This window comes from Pinus tabuliformis, chromosome 6 (genome assembly GCF_031772625.1).
Source record: "Pinus tabuliformis cultivar Carrire ecotype Pingquan chromosome 6, CPIR1, whole genome shotgun sequence".
Classification (NCBI taxonomy): Eukaryota; Viridiplantae; Streptophyta; class Pinopsida; order Pinales; family Pinaceae; genus Pinus; species Pinus tabuliformis.
The window spans coordinates 1,915,241,779-1,915,263,158 of NC_142292.1; the positions used below are offsets into that span (position 1 = coordinate 1,915,241,779).

Sequence of the window (21,380 nt, forward strand, 5' to 3'; positions counted from 1 at the left end):
AACCCTTGTTTTATATTAACACCCTTTAATATTTTGTTTTTCCTAAGTTTAGACTTAGGAACTCCATTAAAAATATTAATTATTCTAATATCTCCCAAACTGGTTAGGATCTGCTCAAACTATTTCCGGGTCTTGGAGATTTCATGTGCTTTAGCCTCTCCACCAATTTGCATGGTTAGAGCACATCCGATGCTACCACAAATCAACACTCCCTCTTAACGAGGACTGTGCTTTAGTAATACTCCACACTGAGCATCACTCTGATTATATGACACCGGTACCTGCGCTGATGCTCAGCCTCCCTGCCCAACATCTTCTGCACTGTTGCATCTTGGTACTACTGCCCATAACTCTGACACTGCCACTGCTGCATCTGTATGACATCTCCCTCTGCATCTATGTTGCTATTGGTCCTTTCTCCCAACATTGCACTGCACTGCATCCCCCTCTCATCATGCTGCATCATGCTACTGCATACGGCTACTGCACTACAACTCGGTTACTGAGAAGTAAGTAACTGATCTACCCAACTTCTGACATCCCTGTCAGGCTAGAAACACTCCCAATGTTGAAGCTCTCTCTGCCGCTATCAAGTGCTCCCTCTACTGACCTCTGTGTTGTTGCAACAACTCCCTGCATCTCGCACCGCTGCAAACCTCTCTGTGCCATCTCACACTGTTACAACAATCTTCGTGCCTCTCGCACTGCTGCAACCTACCAAACTTGCCCTGCTTGGGGACTCTTGCACTGTAGCACTCTCCGCTGCTTCATTCGCATCCGTCTCTACTGACATCCGCCAATCCCGCTACTCTCTTCGGGGCTCTTGTAGCAAGGATCTGATCCAAGAGTTTGGATACCTCAAGGATCTTGCCCCTCATCCCCTGTAGTCCTCCTGACTACAGCTTGATGTCTCCCCACCTCTTCTCTAGAGGTACATGAGCACTCATGACACAATCGTCATCCTCCTCTACCTCCTTTTCTGCCTTCGCTGGCATTGCCTTGGAGTCAGATGCCTGTCCCTTAGACTTCTTCTTCGGACACTGGTTCACATAATGACCCAGTGCCCCACAGTTGAAGCACTTGAACTTGGAGAGGTCCTTTTTCTTCCTCTTCTCCTACTTCCTTGCAGATGCCAGAGATGCATCCTCTTCCTCTTCCTTCTTAATTCAGACTCCTTTGCTGCTACTTCCCATCTTGCTTGGCCGTCTGATCTCTTCTTGGCGAATAGTAGCCCACAGTTCTTCCCAATCTGGAAGATCCGCCCTGCCCAGAATGCTCTGGACAAATGACTCCCACTCCTTGGAGACTGCGTTTAGAGCGGTCCTCACCAACATCTCATGATTCGGTGTGGCCCCTATGGAAGTCAGTTGGTCTCGGATCTCCTTCAACCAACTGAGGAAGTGATCTAGCTGCGCCCCCTTTCTGCTTCTGCTATGACCGCAACTGATTCTCAAGTAACATCTTCCTCTGCACGAAAGTATGCTGGTACAACATCTTCAGAGTGTCTCACATTTCCTTTGCCGTATCCTTCTCGGCAATATGTTGGACCACATGATCCTTGACCCCATCAAGGATGATGCATTTAGCCTTGGCCATTGCCTCCTCGTACTTCTCATTATCAACCGGGTCAACTGGGATAGCCATTGTTCTCAAGGCAAAGGCCTTGATGCGATGTCTATCTAGAATGGACAGGATCCTGGCCTTCCAGAACACAAAGTTGGAGGCCTCGTCTAGCCTGTCCTGATTCCTCAGCCCATTCATGGCCATCTCTCTGCTCTTCCTTTTGACTTCTCCGAGTCTCTCTACTTTCCTCTGGAAGTTCTTTCTTCGACTCTTACTGAGTCTCTCTACTTCCTGCCTGGAAGTTATCTTTTCGACTCCGAGTTTTGATTTCCCTTCTGGAAATCCTCCTGCCAATCGTCAAGTCGCACCTCTCCGATCTTCTGTGCACCTGCAACATTGATTTGGATTCCTTGGCTAGAAATCCGCCTTGGTAGCGACTTCCTCTACCCTGGTTTTGCCCTGTTATGTACTGTTCTGCCCACAGTACCCCAACAACTTCACTCCCGCAAATTGCCCACAACTTCCTATGCCCCAACAACTGAAGGATTGAGCCTCTAGGCTTTGTGCAATCCCGACACTGGCTAAAATGCTCCCTCAGCCAACTGTGTCAACCCTCTTGGTCTCTGCGTGAGCCTTTTTCTGCCCTCCCTCGGCCTCTGTGCTAGCCTCTCTCTGGCCCGGATTGATGACGTAGTCCCTCTGTGTCAACCCTTCTTCTGTCGCTTTCTGCAAGGAACAACTTCTGTCACTCGGTATAGTTGTTTCTGCTGCAAATGCTCCGCTGCTCTGCTTTCGATGATGCCTTCAACTCTCTTGTGATCTGCAACCACGCTCTAATATCATGTTGAAATTTCTAAGTCTATCCGTTAGAAATTTTATCTGTATTCCTCTGGTTTATTTCCCCTACTTGTTAATTATGAACAAGTTATTTAATCATATAAACATCAAAATAAACACAATACAGTCTCAACCATCTACATATCAACAACTGAAAGAAATAACAAACACACAAGTGACATCGTTATTTTTGGAGAACTCATCCCCGGAAAAACCCAATGCGGGAAAATCAGTGCCGCAATTCTGAGGGTTTATTTTATTATGTAGTCTATCCTTGAGTACAACTGGGTGCCACACTAGCTCACCACCTGATAGAGAAAAATAACCAACAGTAAGACCTCTCTATTCAGAAGCAGATATTCAGAAAATCTGCTCCACAAAACCCTCTCTAGCATAACTAAAGCATTGCGTCAGCCCTCCTGGCCTCTGTGCCAGCCTCAAAACCCTCTACGTCAGCCCTCTGAGGCAATGCGCAACCTCTACAACCTTTTGCGTCACTCCCGCTGCCCTCTGCGTGGATGATGCAGGCCCTCTGGCCTCTGTGCTGTCCCAGCTAGCCTCTGCGTGGCCTACTCTGGCTTCTGTGTCTGCCTCTCTGCCTCTGCGCTGGTCTCTCGGCACTATCTCTACCTCTCTGTCCAGCACTCACTGCCCCTCGCTGCACACTGATCACTGATTCAACTTTACTTAACAAACCCCGCTCTAGTAAGTCGAATGACTAATCACTCTGGTGTATCTTCCAACTGAACCACAAATCGATCACCAACTGCACATCGACATTATTGTTGCTGTTAAGGGCTCTTTTCAAGTCACATGCGAACTCCAACCACTGACGTAGAGTGTGAGCTTTAGTCGCAGGAAGAGAATACTTAAATTGAACTTGAACGAACTTGAACGAATTTTCAACATATTTTTTAAGGTTTGCCGAATTTTGAACCTCATGGTTTAGGTCCGACGAACCTTGTGACATAATATGAGGGTCAAAGAGGTTCAAACCACCAAGATCCTCATAAATACATCAGAGCTATGCACACATATGGGAAAAGGAGGTGTGTCCCTTCTAGAAGGGTTTAGATTAAATAGTGTTGACTTGGTCAAACAAGTCTTGATAATCCATCTAGAAGCCTTTAGAAACATGTGACAAATAGCAAGTAGAGTCTAGTTATGTTCATACATGTATCTGACACACTACCTCAATAATACATCAATAAGAGCCCTCAAGTGTTAAATGCGAAAAGGGGGATGCCCCGCACATGTGCTAGATTGAATAATACAATGTAGTAAATACTCAAGGTAGTGTCGTAAGCTTATGTGGACACCTTGATGATGTGGTCCCAGGCTGTCATGGATCCCAAGGTAGTGTAAAATGATCATGAGGTATGATGTGTGGTTCTTCAATGTGTAGTGCCTCAATCCCCTACCTATCATGACAAATCAAACTCCAAAAAATATGCAAGGCACTAAAACATAGATAATCTGGTTTAGCAAAAGATAACATAAGCTAATCTTACCGACTTGCGTAAGTGAACCCTAGTGGTACAACCTTATTTCCTTTACATGTGTCTTTAGAGTAGGACATAAGCTATTTTCCTAAGTTTCTTGGTTATGAATAGGTAACGGTGAGGTAATTTTTGGAAGGGGCCTACAGAAAACTTATGAAATAACCCTTGATGTCGTGAAGTGATGTACTAGGTTTGTCTCTAATCCAGATAGTTTTTTTACATGAGTTTTCATTTATTTGTCAAAAACCTTTGAGAGGGAGCCTTTTTTATTCATTTTTTGCTAGTTTGGCACCGTTTTCTTCCCTCTTCTTTTATATTTAATTTTTTAATTTTTTAGTCCTTTTTATCTTTAGATGGGCATTTAGTGCAGTAGCTGGATGCAGAGACTAGTCGGGCCTTGCCTTGAGTAGTGATGCTCATTTTTTGTTTGCCATGCCCTTAGATCAATTTACTTAATACTTTATCTATATCTTCTGAATTTGTGAATTGTGATTATCACGTTATGTTACATCATTACATGTATCATTTTTGACTATTATGTTACATGTAATGATGTACATTATTGTCACATTCTTATCTATAAGATTTCAATGATTTATGTTTCAGTTTTCATATAATTTAATTTTAATATTTTGGGCAGGGTCTGTTGGAGACCCCGATGCCATTTATGATGTTCCCTCGAACTTGAGGGGTGCTTCCACACATCCCCCGGATGTGTTTCCCACTGGTAATTACTTCAATTATGGTGACATTGGATGGTGCAAAGTGATTCTTTTATCATCTCAACAATCAATTTTGACTCAGCAGAGATATTAATTTGTCTTATTGCCCATAGTTAATACTATTGCAGACCGTTGTAAACCACTAATGCTTTTATAGTTTTATGTCCTGAGTCCTGACTCTATGCCCCAGACATATTTGATCAGAGTTTCTAGTTCCAGGTCCTTCGTAAGCTTCCCATCCTGCATAATTAGCATTTATTAATACCTTAACTAACATCTGTGTTTAATAGTGAAATGGTCATTATTTGTAACATGGATAGATACAGTTGTCCCTGATAAAATTAAAACATGCCATTTATTCTTATTGCCAGTTTCTTCCCCTTGTGGGCACGCTCCCACCTCCAGCTTGTGAGCGAGAATGAGATTGCTGGTAACTTGCCAGGCCCAACAACAATTAGCTTGCAACGAGCTTGATCAACAATCAGCTCACGAAAAATAAATATGTCAGAAGTGGGATTTCAACCCAGGTAGGAAGGATAGCAACTTCTTCTGTCAACTATTCAAGCTAGACCCAATTGGCACTATTCTTATTCATTGATCAATTTACCAAGCCTAATGCTCTGCAAAATTGAATTGTCTTGTTTAGATTTTATTTTGAACATACTATAATCCTTGAAAATAGCTTAGCACATTTGCTTTGGGTTGGTACAAAGAAGAAAGTCAAAATTAGGTAAGTTGAGGTTCTTGTATTATATGTGTCCCAAATTGGATTTCTTAAACATGGTATATTTATGTTATCAGCTGTTATCCATTAATCAAATGTGTTTTTGGAAACTACGAATGCATTACCTAAGAAAAGATAATAGAATAATTACACACAAGTGATTCAGCTGGTGGCTCAATCATATGAAGTAAAATGCAAATGTATAACCCTCAACTTGGATAGAAATAACACTGGTAATTGTGGAATCTTAAAAACTGAACATATTATATCTTGGATCTTAGTTAATCGGGTTTAAAATTTTTAATTTTTAAATGACCCATTTATATTTATCTATGATGCAACTTTTGGTCTTGGCATTATGTTTTTCTTTTATTTCTGAGACTTTGAGTGGTCTGCCTCTTCTGGTCCTTTCCGTGAGTTCTGTTTTCTTTGAGAATCATATCTTCTGTTTGAGAAACAAGAATGGATAGAAATAGCGCTGATAATTGTGGAACCTTAAAAACTGAACATATTATTTCTAGTAGCTTTGTTAGTCAGGCTTAAATTTCTTATACAACCCATTTATGTTATCTCTGATGCAACTTTCGGTCTTGACATTGAGTTTTCTTTAATTCCTAAAGATTTGAGTGGCCTGCTTCATCTGGTCCTTACTGGGAGTTCTGTTTTCCTCTAGAATCACATCTTTTGATTGGGAAACAGTTATTTGTGCATTTCTTTGGGTGGTTTCATGCCCATTGTTATAGATCCTCACACTTTCTCCTTAAGTTTCATTTGGGCATATTGACATGGACCATTATTGGCAATCCATGTCAATCAACTATGTTTTGGCAAATTCATGAACGATCTCAAATTGAATCTTGTTAGTTCTTTGTATTAATAGGATTTTCAATCCTGAGGCAGTCCACTTGCATTGCATTTATGCTAATTGTCAATAATTATATGGTTGATAGGAGAAAGAGGAGCCACAACAGAAGGAAGAAGTAGCAGGTGAAATTGAACAGACGACAGAAGAGCTTACTGGTGAAGTAAGTGCTATTGAGGAAGAAACAAAAGAAGTGCCTGAAGTGGATGAAACTACTGCCAAGGTAGAAGCTACTACAGAGGCAGAAGTTCCCGCAGAGGAAGAAACAGCTGGAGAAGAAGAAACTGGAGAAGAGGAAACTGCAGAGGAGCCAAAAGTCAAGGCATGTTCAATGACTTCTGACCTTCACTTGAAAGGGGCCAGAAATTTCTTAAGTATTTTTTCATGTAGTCTGCAGTTTTGGAGATTGAATAATAACCTGGCTGAAGAGAAATTTTCCTCCCGACTATTGAACTAACTATTTGAATTGTTGAGATCAGATTGAGGACTTAAAGACTGCACCGGCAGACTTCCGTTTTCCCACAACTAATCAAACTAGGCACTGCTTTACTCGCTATATTGAGTATCACAAGTATGGTGAATGAATTTTCTTTGTTTTGTTTTCTTAGTATTTTTCTTTTGAGCCTTAGTATATACTATATAGGTATTCCTTTATCTGTGTAAGCCTGGTTAAACTTTAATAAATATATTGGATGCAGATGCATAGCTGCAAAAGGTGAAGGAGCAACTGAATGTGAGAAGTTTGCCAGGCATTATCGTTCACTTTGTCCTGGTGAATGGGTAAGCCAATGATCTTCAGTTCTTTTGTCGTAGGGCTTTATCTTGGCTTGGGTATTCTAACAGCTGTTTTTTGAATTGGAAAATTAATATTATTATTTTCAAACATACATTGAGATCAGTTGGTCTAAAGTTCATGGCACATGGAATCTTTGGAAAAATTCAGAGTCGTAATTAAATTATTTCTCATATATACAACTACACATTTCTTTCTCCTATATTATGTGGATAACTCCTGCTATTTGCTAAATGATGTTTGTTCTAACTCTGACAGGTTTCAGATAAGATAATATTAACTATTGTCTGACAAATGACCTTAAATCAATGGGAATGCCAAGTTCATCCATGAGAATACAAAGTGGAAGCGCTAAAGCAGCACGATATAAGTGAATCTATCCTATCCTGAAAAGAATCCAAAACCTATGTTCTAACATCATGGGGAAGTGAAACAAAGCTATGATGATCTAGATGCAAATGGGGATGTCTTGCTTGGGGGAGAGATCAAAATCCCCTAATATACTCTCTCCTAATATTCATGGTCAAAGGGAAGAAACTCCTGACAAATAAATGGTTAATTGATCTGGTAGAGCTGGGAGATTAGTTATGACTCATGAGATATCTCTTGCCTATTGGCGTGGTGTGATCTGTCCCAGGGGCTAAGGCCACACGGTCACAAGGGTTTTAAGTGGTCGAATGCTGGTGGCATCCTGGGGTTTTGATCTGATGTTTGATGTAGTGCTGTTGTCTGTGCCTCTATTCACTGGAAGCACTGGCAAGAAATCTGTAATTGGCTGGACTGGATCTGGACATGGCTCACAGACAGCAATATCTGAATCCAAGGACCTCCCTCATGTACAAGGCCAAGCATCTCTGGTCTGGGAATTATAAGAACCTAGATATAGAGTTCCGGGATTCCCTGAACAGTGAAAAGGCAATAAAACTGTCCTTTAATCTTGTAATAGATGGGGCACCAGAAGACGAAGTGCTTCTTTGTCTTCATGAAGATGCTAAACTTGCAGACTTTGCCCCCCTCAGATGATGTGGTGGTTAGCTTTGACCTGAGAACAATGAGAACCAGCCTAAAACTGCCCAAGGGGGGATCTAGAGAGCATGCATGCGGTGCTGAAGTGTGTAGGGATGCCAAACAATAAGGTCATCTCTCAGCTTTAGAAAGCGTACTGTGTGGAAGGCCATATTGAGTCTTAGCCCACTCAGAGGATCAACCCATGTAACTTGAATAAATTGCATGATGATGTATTTTCTGATGATCCTATTCTTCAACTCTTTCTTATTTGGTAGGAGTTGAGCGAGGGCATCAAGAGAGTTTTTTGGAATGGGGGGAGTTAGTTGATCTAGACACCAACTGACTAGGTATACAAGAGGTCTCCAAAATGACATAATATAAAATGGATTGAATCCAGCATTTAGTGTATATTGAAGGTTGAACATAGCCAACCAAAGCAATGTTGCATTAATCGTTATCGGGATAATGTTGGCGCGAGGAAAAAATTGGAATTATCGGGAAATTATCGGAAATAATCGGGAAATAATTGTTTGGTACAAAAATATTCATTTTTTTTTCAATTTTTTTAATATCTAAACCATCTACAACATAAAATAAATACATTGACACATAAATATGATAAAAAAACTAATATATAAGATGTGTAATATCATTTCTAGCGCTAAAATCACACATAACATGAATCATGTCCTGAATGGTAAGTCCTGACTCCTGAGTCCCAACTCAGCCTCGAAATATCAACAAAAAATATGATAATGTATCTCATCATGTCATAATGTCATATACAATAAAATGAAAGTCTAATCCTATTGATTTCCTGTGCCCCTCTTGCGAGAAAATGCCACAGCTTTCCCTTTCCCTCTAGATGTAGATGCTGGTGCCCGTGCTGGTGGAGATGGCAGTGGAGTCTGATGTGCTCTAGAAGCTGAAGAACTAGAAGTAGGAGGTATAGGAGGTAGACCACGTCCTCTACTGGTGGCAATGGTAGCCCGGGCAGGTTGTGTCACCTCCTCCTGTTCCTCCTCCTCCTGCTCCTGCTCCTCCTCCCCCTCCACTACATCCTGCACTAACCAATCATCAGCAGACTCCATGAGAGGCCTCTCGGCCTCAACTCTCCATGCAGTAGTGGTGTCAATCCCATCCAATGATGTGGCATCCACATCAGGTGTCCTCTCAAGTTGCCTCACCCACAATCGAAGATTGTAGTAGACGTAGACCATGTCATTAAGTCGCTGGGACTCCAACCTGTACAAAGATCATGAAATAATAATTAATAATTACAAAAAAAATATTGTTTAATGAATTCAAAAATTTATTTGGAAATTTGCAATATTTTAAATGTTTAAGTGTTAACCTGTTGTGCTTCTTGTTGTGTATTTTTTCAAATACACTCCAGTTGCGCTCACATCCTGAGGAGCTACATGTTTGGTTGAGGATGCAAATGGCAAGCTTTTGAAGAAGGGGTACTCTGCCACCATACATTTTCCACCATGCATCTACAACAAAATTACAAATAAAATTTTAAATAAACATAAGAAAAAAATGGAATTTGAAGAGACAATGAAATTTGAAACAAAGTTACAAACTAAAAAATACCTGGCATTTTAATCATCTTATCGTTGACAACCATCTCAAAGCCAAATGTGCCACCTGCCATCCTATATGTCTCAATTTGTTTAGAGATCTCTATACGTTGTTCTGGAGATCCCACCATCTTCTGGACACAGAATAAGAATCCATCCATGATCTCAGCATCAAAATCAAACCCACATGCATAAGAAAATGCAGTGTTCAGGAAAAGCCTAGCAACATGAATGGGACGATGGAGTGTGTTGTTCCATCGCTCATCAATCACTTCTCATAGGAGGAGTTGTTTCTAAAACCCATCATCTCCCTTATCATCATAGTAGGTCCGAATGGCTTCTTTGGCCCTGTCCATGGCTTCATACAAATAGCCCATTGCGGGCTTCTCACCATCAACCAACCGAAGAACCTTTACCAAAGGTTCAGTAACGGCGCACACCTCCTACACTCCTGCCCAAAAGTCTTCCTGGTATGAAACCAGTCTGCATACGACCTCTCCCTCTGGTTTGTGGCTCATTGGCAAAGCACGCCACTCCTTTGAAAAAAACATTCTCTTCACATTCCACATAGAATTCAAGAGGGATTGAAGAGATATGAAACTGGTGGCAAACCGTGTAATGGCGGGGCGTACCAACTCTTTGTTGTTGGTGAATCTTCTCATCAAGCTAAGCACAGAGGTATGGTTATATATAAATTTTGTAATGCTTTTGGATGAATCAACAATATCTTTGACAAAGGGAATTTTCCCTATGTCCTCCAACATCAAATCAATACAGTGTGCAGCACAAGGTGTCCAAAATAAAGTAGGACGCCTGTCCATAAGCATCCTGCCAACAACAACATAATTTGTAGCATTGTCCGTTATGACTTGGACAACATTTTGTTCACCCACCTCCAAAATAAACAAATCTAGCAAATCACATAAAGTTTTTGCATCTTTGATTTGTGTAGATGCATCAACAGATTTGATAAACATAGTCCCCTTGGGACAACTAACCAAGAAGTTTATAAGGGTTCTCCCCTTTTGGTCAGTCCAACGATCTGACATAACAGTGCATCTTGTTTGTGCCCATGATGCCCTAAAATCCTCCAATCTTTGGGTGCAGTCACGCTTTTCATTTTGAAGAATCCGGCCTCTGAAATCATGATAAGAAGGGATTTTGTACCCTGGGCCAACACTGGCAATAGCATCAACAGCAGGTTGGAAAAATGGATTATTCCTTACAATGCTGAAACGAATATCACTCCAGAGGAGAAATTTTGCCAGCAACTTGTCAGCTTGTTCTTTCTCAGTTCTTTTTAGCATTGAACCGATGGATGGCTGTGAACCAGGTGTGGTTCAAGGAACAAAAAATGATGATGCAGCTATCGGATTGGTTGATGGCGATGCTGCAGTAGAACCAGTGCCACTTGGCCCACTTCCTTCAGCTGACCTTTTAAGTTGCCTTTTGAGTTCTTCTTTGGCCTCTCTAGTCTGCTCTAAAGTTTCCAATGCTCTCAGGGCTCTTTGGATAAGTTCAGGAGTTTTATTTTTACAAGGCCCCACATCTTTTCCATGGATTTTTGCAAGGTGAAACTTCAACCTGTACACCCCCCCGGACATAGGGTGGCCACACAACTTGCAACTCAAGTTTAGTCTATCATTCGGAGAATCAGGTACACCATATTCCCAGAAAGGATCCAATTTCCTTGGCATGTTTGTTTTTGAACTTTGAAGTTGCAAACTTGAAGTCTTGAATGGTGTTTTGATGCAGTTGTGAACCTATGGGAAAATAAAGATTACAATTTAGCGTTTACAAAATTACAAGTTACAAATTTACAAATTACAATTTAGTATTTTATTTTTTATTTTTTACATTGTAAAATGAAAATTCAAGTTACCCAACCTAAAACAACCATTCCAAAGTTCAAAGTTTCAAACACAAATTACCCAACCATTCCAAACCCAAGTTACCCAACCAAATGACAAAAACAATGAAAAAAACATAAACAATGTTTAAAAACAATGAAAACAAAAAAAAAATTGGTTCCCATAGTCATACCAAGTTACCCAACCAAAAACAATGAAAAAATACAAAAAAATCTTTAAAAACAATGAAAACAAAAGAAAAATGGTGCCCATACCAAGTTACCCAACCAAAAACAATGAAAAACATAAAAAAACAATGTTTTTAGACAATGAAAACAAAAAAAATAATAATCCACATACCGTTTCTATGGAGAAATCAGTGGTCTCCTCTTGGTTTTCTCCTCTAAGCACTTAGATTTGGCTAAAAACCCTCTCCAGCTTGGTCTCCTAGCTCTCCTTTGCCCTCCTCGTGCGACTGTCCAAATGAGCTGATTAAAAAACCCAAAAATCGTTATAAAATCCCGCTGCCGCGACCCTCGGCGATTATTTCCTTTTTTATCGCGATAAATTCAATAAAAATCGGCAAAAAAAATTTCCGGCGATTATTTCGTATAGTTATCGCGATTTTATCGGGACAGCGAAAAAATCGCGATTATTTCATTTTATCGCGATTTTCACAACACTGAACCAAAGTCTTCACATTCTAGATTGCTTTTTGCATTGAAATGAATTGAATGGGCTACCTTAACTATATGTATTTCCACTTTCTAGATCTTAATGGAGTTTTCTCTGGAATTGTTTCTTTTTGTTTTGTTTTGTTTAGGAAAATGCATCTTATATTTCATTACTGCATAATAAAGAATTCATCAAGATTATATGTCATCAAGCCAAACCTTGATTTCAGGGGTCACCTCTTTCCTATACAGGCAAGGAGAGTGTTGAGAAACCTAGGGGCAGCAACATAGGATGATTTCTCTTGCTTTGATAACTGCTTGTGGTATATTTTTACTGAACTTGATTAGCTTCTTCTTTCTCTTGATTATTTTTAGTGTTTTCTTCATCAAACAGCTACCAAACCATAAAGAAAAATAAGACAAAGGACACAAGATAAAGCCGATCAGTCAGGGCCAAAACCTCTCCAACTGAGAGGAAATCCACAAGAATTCTTCTCTTCTTATAGACCTTCAATTGACGAATTCCAAGACCTAGACCCTTGACCAAGAACCCTCCAAGACCAAGTCAATTTTTTTCCCTTGATGAGCCTTTCTTCTTCCAAGTCAATGCTGGTCAAATTGACTGCAACACTACTGATTTCGGCTTCTCTTCAAACTTCGGCCTCTTATCTCAGGCCTGCCTGTAATTTCTGAGATTCCACACGTGTGGACTCATTAGGGCAGAATTGCAAGGCTTCTCTTCTTCGCTGGGGCTGTTCTTCCTTCCTTGACAACTCGGCTTGGCAAACTGATCTTTAGACACTTGATTTTTCGGCCTCCTGAAGTGACTGTAATCTTTGATCTTTGCAGCTACAGAAAGAAACTCTAACTGTCTTGCACGTGTGAGATAAATGACCCAAAAACAATCCTTCTTTTCCTTCCTTTCACTGGATTTTCTTGGACTTCTTGAGCTTCAGAATGAACTTGATTGTGTGTCAACAAATGAGGTCGAGCTTTTTATTTATAGGCTTCATGTCACTGTTTGTGGGCCGACTTGTCACTGTCTTTAGGCCGACTTGATGCTTGTGAGGGTCCTTTGACTCAACTTCGACTGAAATAAATTCTTTTAACAATATGTAACATGTCCAAGAAGGGTCTTTCATACATGACAATGACTTGTAGACTAAATGACAAGCCCTAGAAGCTCACAATGGGAGCTTGACCTAAAAATAAATTTTCCTTGAGCATGAAACCCATGCCTCAAGAACAATAATAATAAATTTATTTTTCCCTTTTCATTAACGCATGGCTACACATGTCATTATGAAGACCAAAACTAGTTACATATTTCAACAGAGAGCATGCCATTTTTTGCTCTGATTTAAATAGAATTCATCTTTCTAGAAAATTTGAACCTTGGTCAAGATCTCTACAACCAACTCTGATCTAAAAGTTGTCATTTCTCCAAATGAATCTGATTAGTTGCCCCATTAAAGGTTGCAGGGCATCACCTTCATAAAAAGAATTACTTGTCAATTTGATGATGGTCCAAATGCCTTTTCTTGTATTTTGGGCCTTCCAATTGGAAAGACCCTTTTCTAATGAAGGGGAATATGATAAAGGGAATGGTGTATTCAACCAAAACTCCATGCCCACATCGTTCTAACAACGATGTATTAATCTTTTGTATGGTTAATATGACAAACCAGTGTTGAAAATATCGGTATCGGCAAAATATCAGCAAGGGTCCAGAAAACATATTATCGGCAATATCGGCGAAAATATTGGCAAAATATCGGCAAATATCGGCAAGCATAAAAAATATTTTTTTTCAAATTTTGAAACATAGCTGATATTTTGCCGATATTTTCAAAATATCGCGATATTTTGCTGATATTTGCCGATATTTTGAAAATATAAAACATAAAATATCGCGATATTTTCTCGGCGATATATCGTTTTGCTGAAAATATTGCGATATTTTCGAATATCGCCGATATTATCAACAGTGTGACAAACCATTTCAGTTTTATGACAATAAGATATTAATCATTTGTATGATTGGAGTGATGGACTCTATTCTTAATTGCTAAACTGTTAATGATTACCAAATATCCAAGTGCTCTACCATATACCTTGACACCTCCTAAGCCATATTTTTTCATTATTTGAAATGGTCCATTCATTGTTAAGTCAATTTGTAAAGGGATGATTTGGCCAAATCTGAAAATAAAGGCCCGTAGTTCTGTAATCCATGACATGCTTCTCATATGAACATTTTCAATATTTTCAATTAGGTCCCTGAGCATCAAACTTCTTCTTAAAGAAGTTGTCTGGAATTATCTTTCCTTTCTAGAAAAAAAATATTCTTGTATTAATATTTATAAATATATAATAGACTGGCGATATGTGAAGGCTGACATCTGTCAGAAAATTTGACTATTTTTGCAAAATACAGACAATAACAAAGTTTACAAAATTTTGGCATGTGGTGTCAATAATTATGGAACATTTCTCTTACTTTTGCCTACAATTGGGCTGTGCTCCAAATTTCCATGACCATATTTACCAAATGCCATATTTGACACCACCTCAAAAAACACCTAAAACTACTAACAAGCTGAAGGAGAAGAGTATAGGCATAATCATCAAAAGGGGCTCCAAGTAACTGAGGCCACATCATTACTCACTGGAGTGGCAGTTCTGCTTTGGTGGTGCTCCTGTAATCTGGTCAGAGTTGCTAATACTTTGATAGGAATAAGAGTAAACTGGCATTGAAGAATAGCTGGGACTGGGAGAGTGGGAGCTGTTGCTCCTTCCTTGAGGAGAGTAGCCGAGGTTGCTACAATGAAAGTTGTTGCATGTTTCATAAGCCAAGTAACTGGGACTTTGAGTGTGGGTGTTGTTGCTTGTTTCTGATGCCCAGGGGCCCCAATCTGTGCCTCAATGATGTACTCAAGCCTATTGAAGTGAGTCTCCACTCTATCTGCCAATGAATCCATTCACCCCAACAATTTTCCTATATATACGATTCTAGAGATCCTTGTCTCTAGTTCTAAAAGAGTGAAGAATTGAATTAACTGTTTCTAAGTATTCCTGCACGTGGGAGTTAAAAGCTGTGAGATTAGAAGTGACTTATTTGGGAGTGGGCTTAGCCTGCACCATTCTTTCAACTTATTACAACCTGCCATGAAGCACAAACCTTGTGTTTATAAATACCTTGGTCTTTAGGACTGGTTTGTACTGCTTCCAAGTATCCACAGGGGCATGGATATACCAAGTAGGTGCCATCATGTTTTTCCTTTCTTGTTACTGGCTTGTTCTGACACGATATGATACAGAAAACAATATTGCAAACGGAAGCTGCTTTCTGGCCTCCTCATTTATTGATCTTCTGGTATTCATGAAAAACAAGAACCATTTATAGGCATACCTATTGGATTAATTAACCCACCAAGAGGAAATAGTAACAGGAAGCTGCATACGCATTGGATTAATTAACCCACCACGATGAATTAGTAGCAAGAAGATTCATACCCATTTGATTAATTTTCCCATAAAGAAGAAGGATTAACAGGAAGATGGAAATTAGACTCCACGAGTTAGACTGACATAGAGTCACTGCTGCCTGCCACCTTGATACTTAAGAATATCACAATAGCAGCCAAGGATCACTCTCCAAGGAATGGAATAACAACATTATTGTCCTCACATGAGAGGGTTCTGGTTCGCAGCATGGGCATGATGTCATTGTCCTGGTTTGACAGGACCTAATGAAAGCGGGAAAGAAAGTTAAAAGGTGTCATGGAGGGCTATGTCTTTCTCCCTGAAAGTAGCAGGATGATGTATGACATCTCATATCCTCCCTCTGTCGTTACTGTCGTTATGCCCCATCAGCTCTTTAAGGGCATTTACACTTGGCGACTATAGAATGCGGTTTGAACAATGGGAAGGGAGCTTATCCTATCAGAAGTGGAGCAGAGAACCTTATGGTTCTTCCCTGTAACAATACTCAAACCCAACTGATGATCTTTCTAGTTCATCTTTGCCTACACTCGAACTTTCCACTGATAAGGGCATGAGGCAGAAACTTAGCAAGCTGTCATGGTATGGAGGACTGGTCCTCCACTTGGGATCCTAATTCTGTGATGATCTTTAGTGTCCCCACGGGGATGCAAGCCCCTTCATTTACTAGGAAGTGGCCTCATTGTTTATATTCTGCAAATATAGTAAACCTTGATGCTTTCAAAGGAGGAGATGAGAAGGAGCAAATATTGGTCATACTCAGGTCCCTCCTGATGGAGAAACTGATACCAGTGGGATGAAAACTCCTGCTATAAAAATCATGTACTGGCTGGGTCCTATTTAAGGGATTGGAGGGGCTGATTCAGGTTGCATATCTTTTCTCAAAATTGAACCAGGACAAGATCATCATATAATCTGTTCTCATAATACCTTTGTGATAGACCCCAAGACTGAGAATGAAGATGAGCTTGTGCTTGACCAAAGTTGTATAGATGCAGAGCATTTATTGCTGAGGGCTATCTCTTGCAACATACATACTCGTCTTTGGATGTTCAGAGAGTGCTCAGGAGTGGCAGTCAGTTTTTCCAAGCTGAGGATGATATTATTTTGAAGCATCACGAGAACTATTCCTATATGGCATTGAATAAGATATTAGACTGTTTGCAAGAAAGTACTAAAGCTGATGTTGGGGAACTTGGCGAGGAAGTATTGTATGTTCAGGTATATAGTCAGTGTTATATGGCTCTTGGAATCAAAATCAGGAATGGACATTTTCTTCTTCCTTCTTCTAGGAATCCTATTTTGTCATTTGCAATTACAAAATGTGAAGAGGCATTGAATCAGGTAGTCTGACACCTACTGAAGTGTTCATCAGTCTCCATTACAAGAGTATTTTGCAACTTTTTGCATCTATTGGAAGATTCTTAAGCCTAAAGGTGTATGAAAAGGGTCCTGCTACAGCCAAAATACCAAAATCAATTATTCTAGGATCAGTTTTGCTGCTCATGGGTTTTCCAAATTGTGGAAACTCCACTGGGGAAGAGACAAACTAGCAGAATCAAATTTCTGAAAGGTTGATACCACCAAGTGCAGACAGTACGTAATTGATGCAGCACCCAGACATGCCATTGCTTGAGGACAAGCAATGTTGGGAAGGGGGGACTGTAATGTTTCCAAGGGATTAGTTGGCCGAAGGCCAAGGGACGAAGCAGCCTATCAATCCCTGTAGGCTGTAGTCCTCGATAAAGGGGAAAACCCCAAAATACACAATGTTTGGGCAAGTTTGGGGCAGCTGGGGTAGAAAAGCCAAAAGGTGGGGTTTGGTCACTCAATTTCACTCAATTAAGTAAGGAGAGAATCCCCTCGAGGAAATCTATAAATACAAGAGGGATGAATTCATTTGTGCATCATTGAATTGGATCATTTGTCTCTGTTCTTCTTTTAGCCTGAGGCTTTGAGGGTCTAAGACCCCTTTTCTTCTTGACTAGTTTTGGTGGAGGTGATCCCACCCTACCTAGTCTCTTTCTTCTAATTTCGGTAATGAAAGATTCCACCCTAATTAGTTTTATAATTTATTTCCTCTTCTATTTCGTTATGGCAAAGGATTTTCTCTTGAAGCAGCTGGGGTTTAGCAGAGAAGCTATCAAGAACTCAGCGCTGAAAGTCAGGTCCGTCTGGAGCAGGTGTCAAGGTCTGGAGTGTAGCGAATTGTCTGACCACAGGACCAAGCAGCAGGGCCGAGCCACAGGGTCGCAGTTACAGGATAGGGCTTCAGGGTCAAGCCCCAGGGCCGGGCCGCAGGATCGAAGCTGGCTGCAGCAAGTATCTGCAATCTGGCTTTCTGAGGCTAATTAGGGTAGCAGCAGGTTTTGTTTTAGCACAGTGTTTCTCCTAAAGCAGGCTGAAGTCATTGAAGCATACACAGAAATCTTGACTCTTGAGAAGGATTGGAGAAGTTCTAGCCAAAATTGGGAGTTCGAACATCATTCAGCTCTCACCCCTGTCTAGTATCATATGCGGACAATCACTCTAGCAGGAAGGGTTTCTGAAGCTGACTATGCTCACGACCACCCAAACATTTTAGCATAGTTCAGTAAGCAGTAGCCTAGCTCAGTTCAGAATCAGATTAGAATTAATTGATTGTTCTGGCATTGGACAGTTGAATAATGGTTGCTGAATCATCAACCTTTCATTGTGAATTTCGTAGTTACTGTCCACTATTGTTATTGAACTAAATTGTGAATTTTTATGAGGAATAGTTGCTGTTGTCTGAATGTGTTAAATTCTGTTGAAAATTCTAGGCAAAGTAAGAAGCCCTAGCATATTACCAGCTCTACACAGCTTACAAGCTCATACGACGAAGCACTCTGACTAGAATACACTGGAAATCTCATCAAGAATCTCTTTAGTTCTCATGCATACACTTAGTCTAGCTTTCATGCATATAAGTAATGTGCCCTCATTATCTTATATAGAATAAGTGAGAGGGTTTACAAGGAAAAACCATAGAGTAGGTCCAACTAATGGTCCACAAGTGTAGCGCTCCACCTTGACAAGGTCCACTTTAAAACTAACCAACTTATGTGCCTTGTGCTAATAGTAGGTGATTACATGTCAACTTGTGTCGAACATGTTTCTTCAAGTAGTGCATCCCACATGTGCCATATTCACATGTACCAAACACCCACTGACATTTATATGCAATACTCATTTTTCTATGCAACAACTTAAGAAGTGCACTCTCCATGTCTAAGTAACTCCAAACGTTAAAAAAAGAGATGACAAAAGTGGTTATGAGACAATTCACCCTTGTGATATTTTCTGGCACTGATGCATCCCTCTCACAGCAAGGGTCAAATGATCTCCAAGCAACAGGTAAGATCACAGAGATGTGGTGGATACTCGACACTTTTTAACTAACTGATATGTGGTGGATACTTGATACTTCAGTGTGAGGAAGCATCTTTGATACTTGCATGTTAATCATCATTCCGGGTTTGCACGCTCTGTGTGCTTATTCTCACCCTACAGCTACTCAAACATTTAACAATTAGATGATACCTTTTTAATTGCCGTAGCCCTTGTCTCTGATATTCTGGTGTTTTAGGCAATTTGCTAGGGGCAAAGTTTTGATCATTTGGTGATTATTAGCCATTGGCATTCATATGGAATCCTTTTCCAGTTTTTATCTTTGTTTATAGCCCACTTAATTCCATTGTTCTGTTTGTTCTTTGAAAACTTAAAATTTAGGATATAGCCATGGTTTTTCTTTGCACTTCGAGTGAATCTGACTAGAGTTTCTTGTTAGGTGAGTTTTGTGTTAATGTTTTCAGAGGAGAGTACTTACATTGTTGGCATCTTGTGTTTTAGTTCAATTCATTTGCTGACCATTCTGCTCTTAACATGTTTGCAGATTGAAAGATGGAATGAGCAGAGGGAAAATGGAACTTTTCCTGGACCTCTGTAATGCAGCTGTAGTTCATTTAGAGTCTTAGACAATGAAATTTCTCTGCCTCAACGTCAATTTTGCATCGGAAATGAAGCTTTTATTTGAGGGTCATATAGGAGCTCCAGAATTTTTTTTCTTCTCAAGTTAAGACTGATTTGAGAGGTGGTCTCTCTGCATTTGATCTCTGGGATAACATTAAAACATCTCAGAGAATAGGAGATGAGCCAATTCTCTTTTTCCAATAATTGTTTCAATAAATTCCATTGCATATTGTATGCATCAAGCAGTCTATTTAAGCATATTGGTGGTATGTGGCAATGAATGACACAATCCCAATTGAACGAATATGTTATTGCTTGTGAAATATTTGAATAATAGGATGAGTTTGTCATCAGGCATGATAACTGCTTGAATGCCAAATCCTCTATCACAAGTGATACACATACTGCTGAATGAAATGATTCCTTTAATTTTGACTCAGGGTTCTGCGCTCTTTATAGGTGGCTCCATTTCTCAGTGCTTGCATGGTTGTCCTTCAATATTTATCTGCTCTGCTTGTCATTTATAATACGCCTCCCTAAGAACAGATAACAGTCTTGTATAAGAGATGAGTAACGAATTTCTAGAAATAATTTAGTGTAAGATGTTAAAGGTAAAGCAATCGGTATATTTTTAATTATATCCAATTTTTTTTACATAGATTGATAGCTGCATGTTCACATGGATTGTGGTTTTACTAAATCTATAGGCAAAATATATTACAATATTGTCGTTAATCGTTAGGATGGTGGCCAATTTCTTTGGGAAGGGCCATATGTTATGGTTGCTCACTTGCTCCATTGTCTTTTGTTTTTGTTGCTTCATAGTTTGGGTATCTTCTTGAATACAGTACAGTACAGTACTGGCTGGTTTGGCACAGTACCCTATGACACAGCTGGAGACCACCCAATCTGATCTTTTTTTTCAAAAAGCAAAAAAATACTTAAAAGGGAAAGGAAAATACTTAACCTTAGGGTCCCACAAAACCTAACCCTAATAATTAATGGTAAGATTAAATTCTTACAGTAAAAGGATAGAAAATGAAAGATAAGCCTTTTATGAAAATTATTAACATTACTATTAATTGTTGTAGGATTTTTCGGTGATTCCAACCTCATTGGACTTCATATGGAGAAAGTAGATTTTGAGATCCCTTACAAAATTCTGCAGATTTAACAGTCTTTAGGATTTCAGGATTGGTAGGATTGCAATGTTTGCACTGGTGGATCCTATCATGTACGAGGGTATGGAACTGGCATTAAATGAAGAACATGAAGCCTTCTATGTACTTTGATGTTGGTTGCATTGATTGTTGAACTCCTTTGTCATGATGCTAGTGAAAATGTACCCTTCACTTGAACAAAATCATTGATTAGGCATGTTAAGTGTATTCTATCTTTATTTTAATGCTTAGAAACTGAAAATGAGGATCCAATTATGGGCAATGATTTCGATGATATATATTATATGTTGTAGCATGATTTGTTTTTGGATTCTAGAGGCTATTTAGAGGACTAATCTTCCAGAGATGGATTGCAATTGGTGGTATTATGGTTATGTGCAACTTTACTTCTATATACATGAGAAACTTTGCATGTTTGTGTAGAATGGTTTGGATTCATATGGATGCACATGAATTTATATGTTTTGTTTTGTTTTGTTTTTAAACAAAATGTGAATATTTTATGTAATTTTTGGTTGACTGGCTTTTTGTCCAGTTTTCTCTGTTTTTTTTTTGGTATTTATTTATTATTTATAGTTCGATTAATA

General features: G+C 39.6%; 1 protein-coding gene across 1 annotated transcript in view; it reads left to right on the plus strand.

The window, feature by feature from the left end:
* Positions 1-20,051, plus strand: part of LOC149266844 (uncharacterized) — a 61,186-nt gene extending 41,135 nt beyond the window's left edge. Inside the window, exons 2-5 of the mRNA XM_089431093.1 lie at positions 6,299-6,532; positions 6,690-6,781; positions 6,909-6,990; positions 19,536-20,051. Coding sequence (XP_089287219.1) covers positions 6,299-6,532; positions 6,690-6,781; positions 6,909-6,990; positions 19,536-19,589 — 462 coding nt within the window. The 3' untranslated portion in view covers positions 19,590-20,051. The remainder of the gene's footprint in view (positions 1-6,298; positions 6,533-6,689; positions 6,782-6,908; positions 6,991-19,535) is intronic.
* Positions 20,052-21,380: the final 1,329 nt, after the last annotated feature.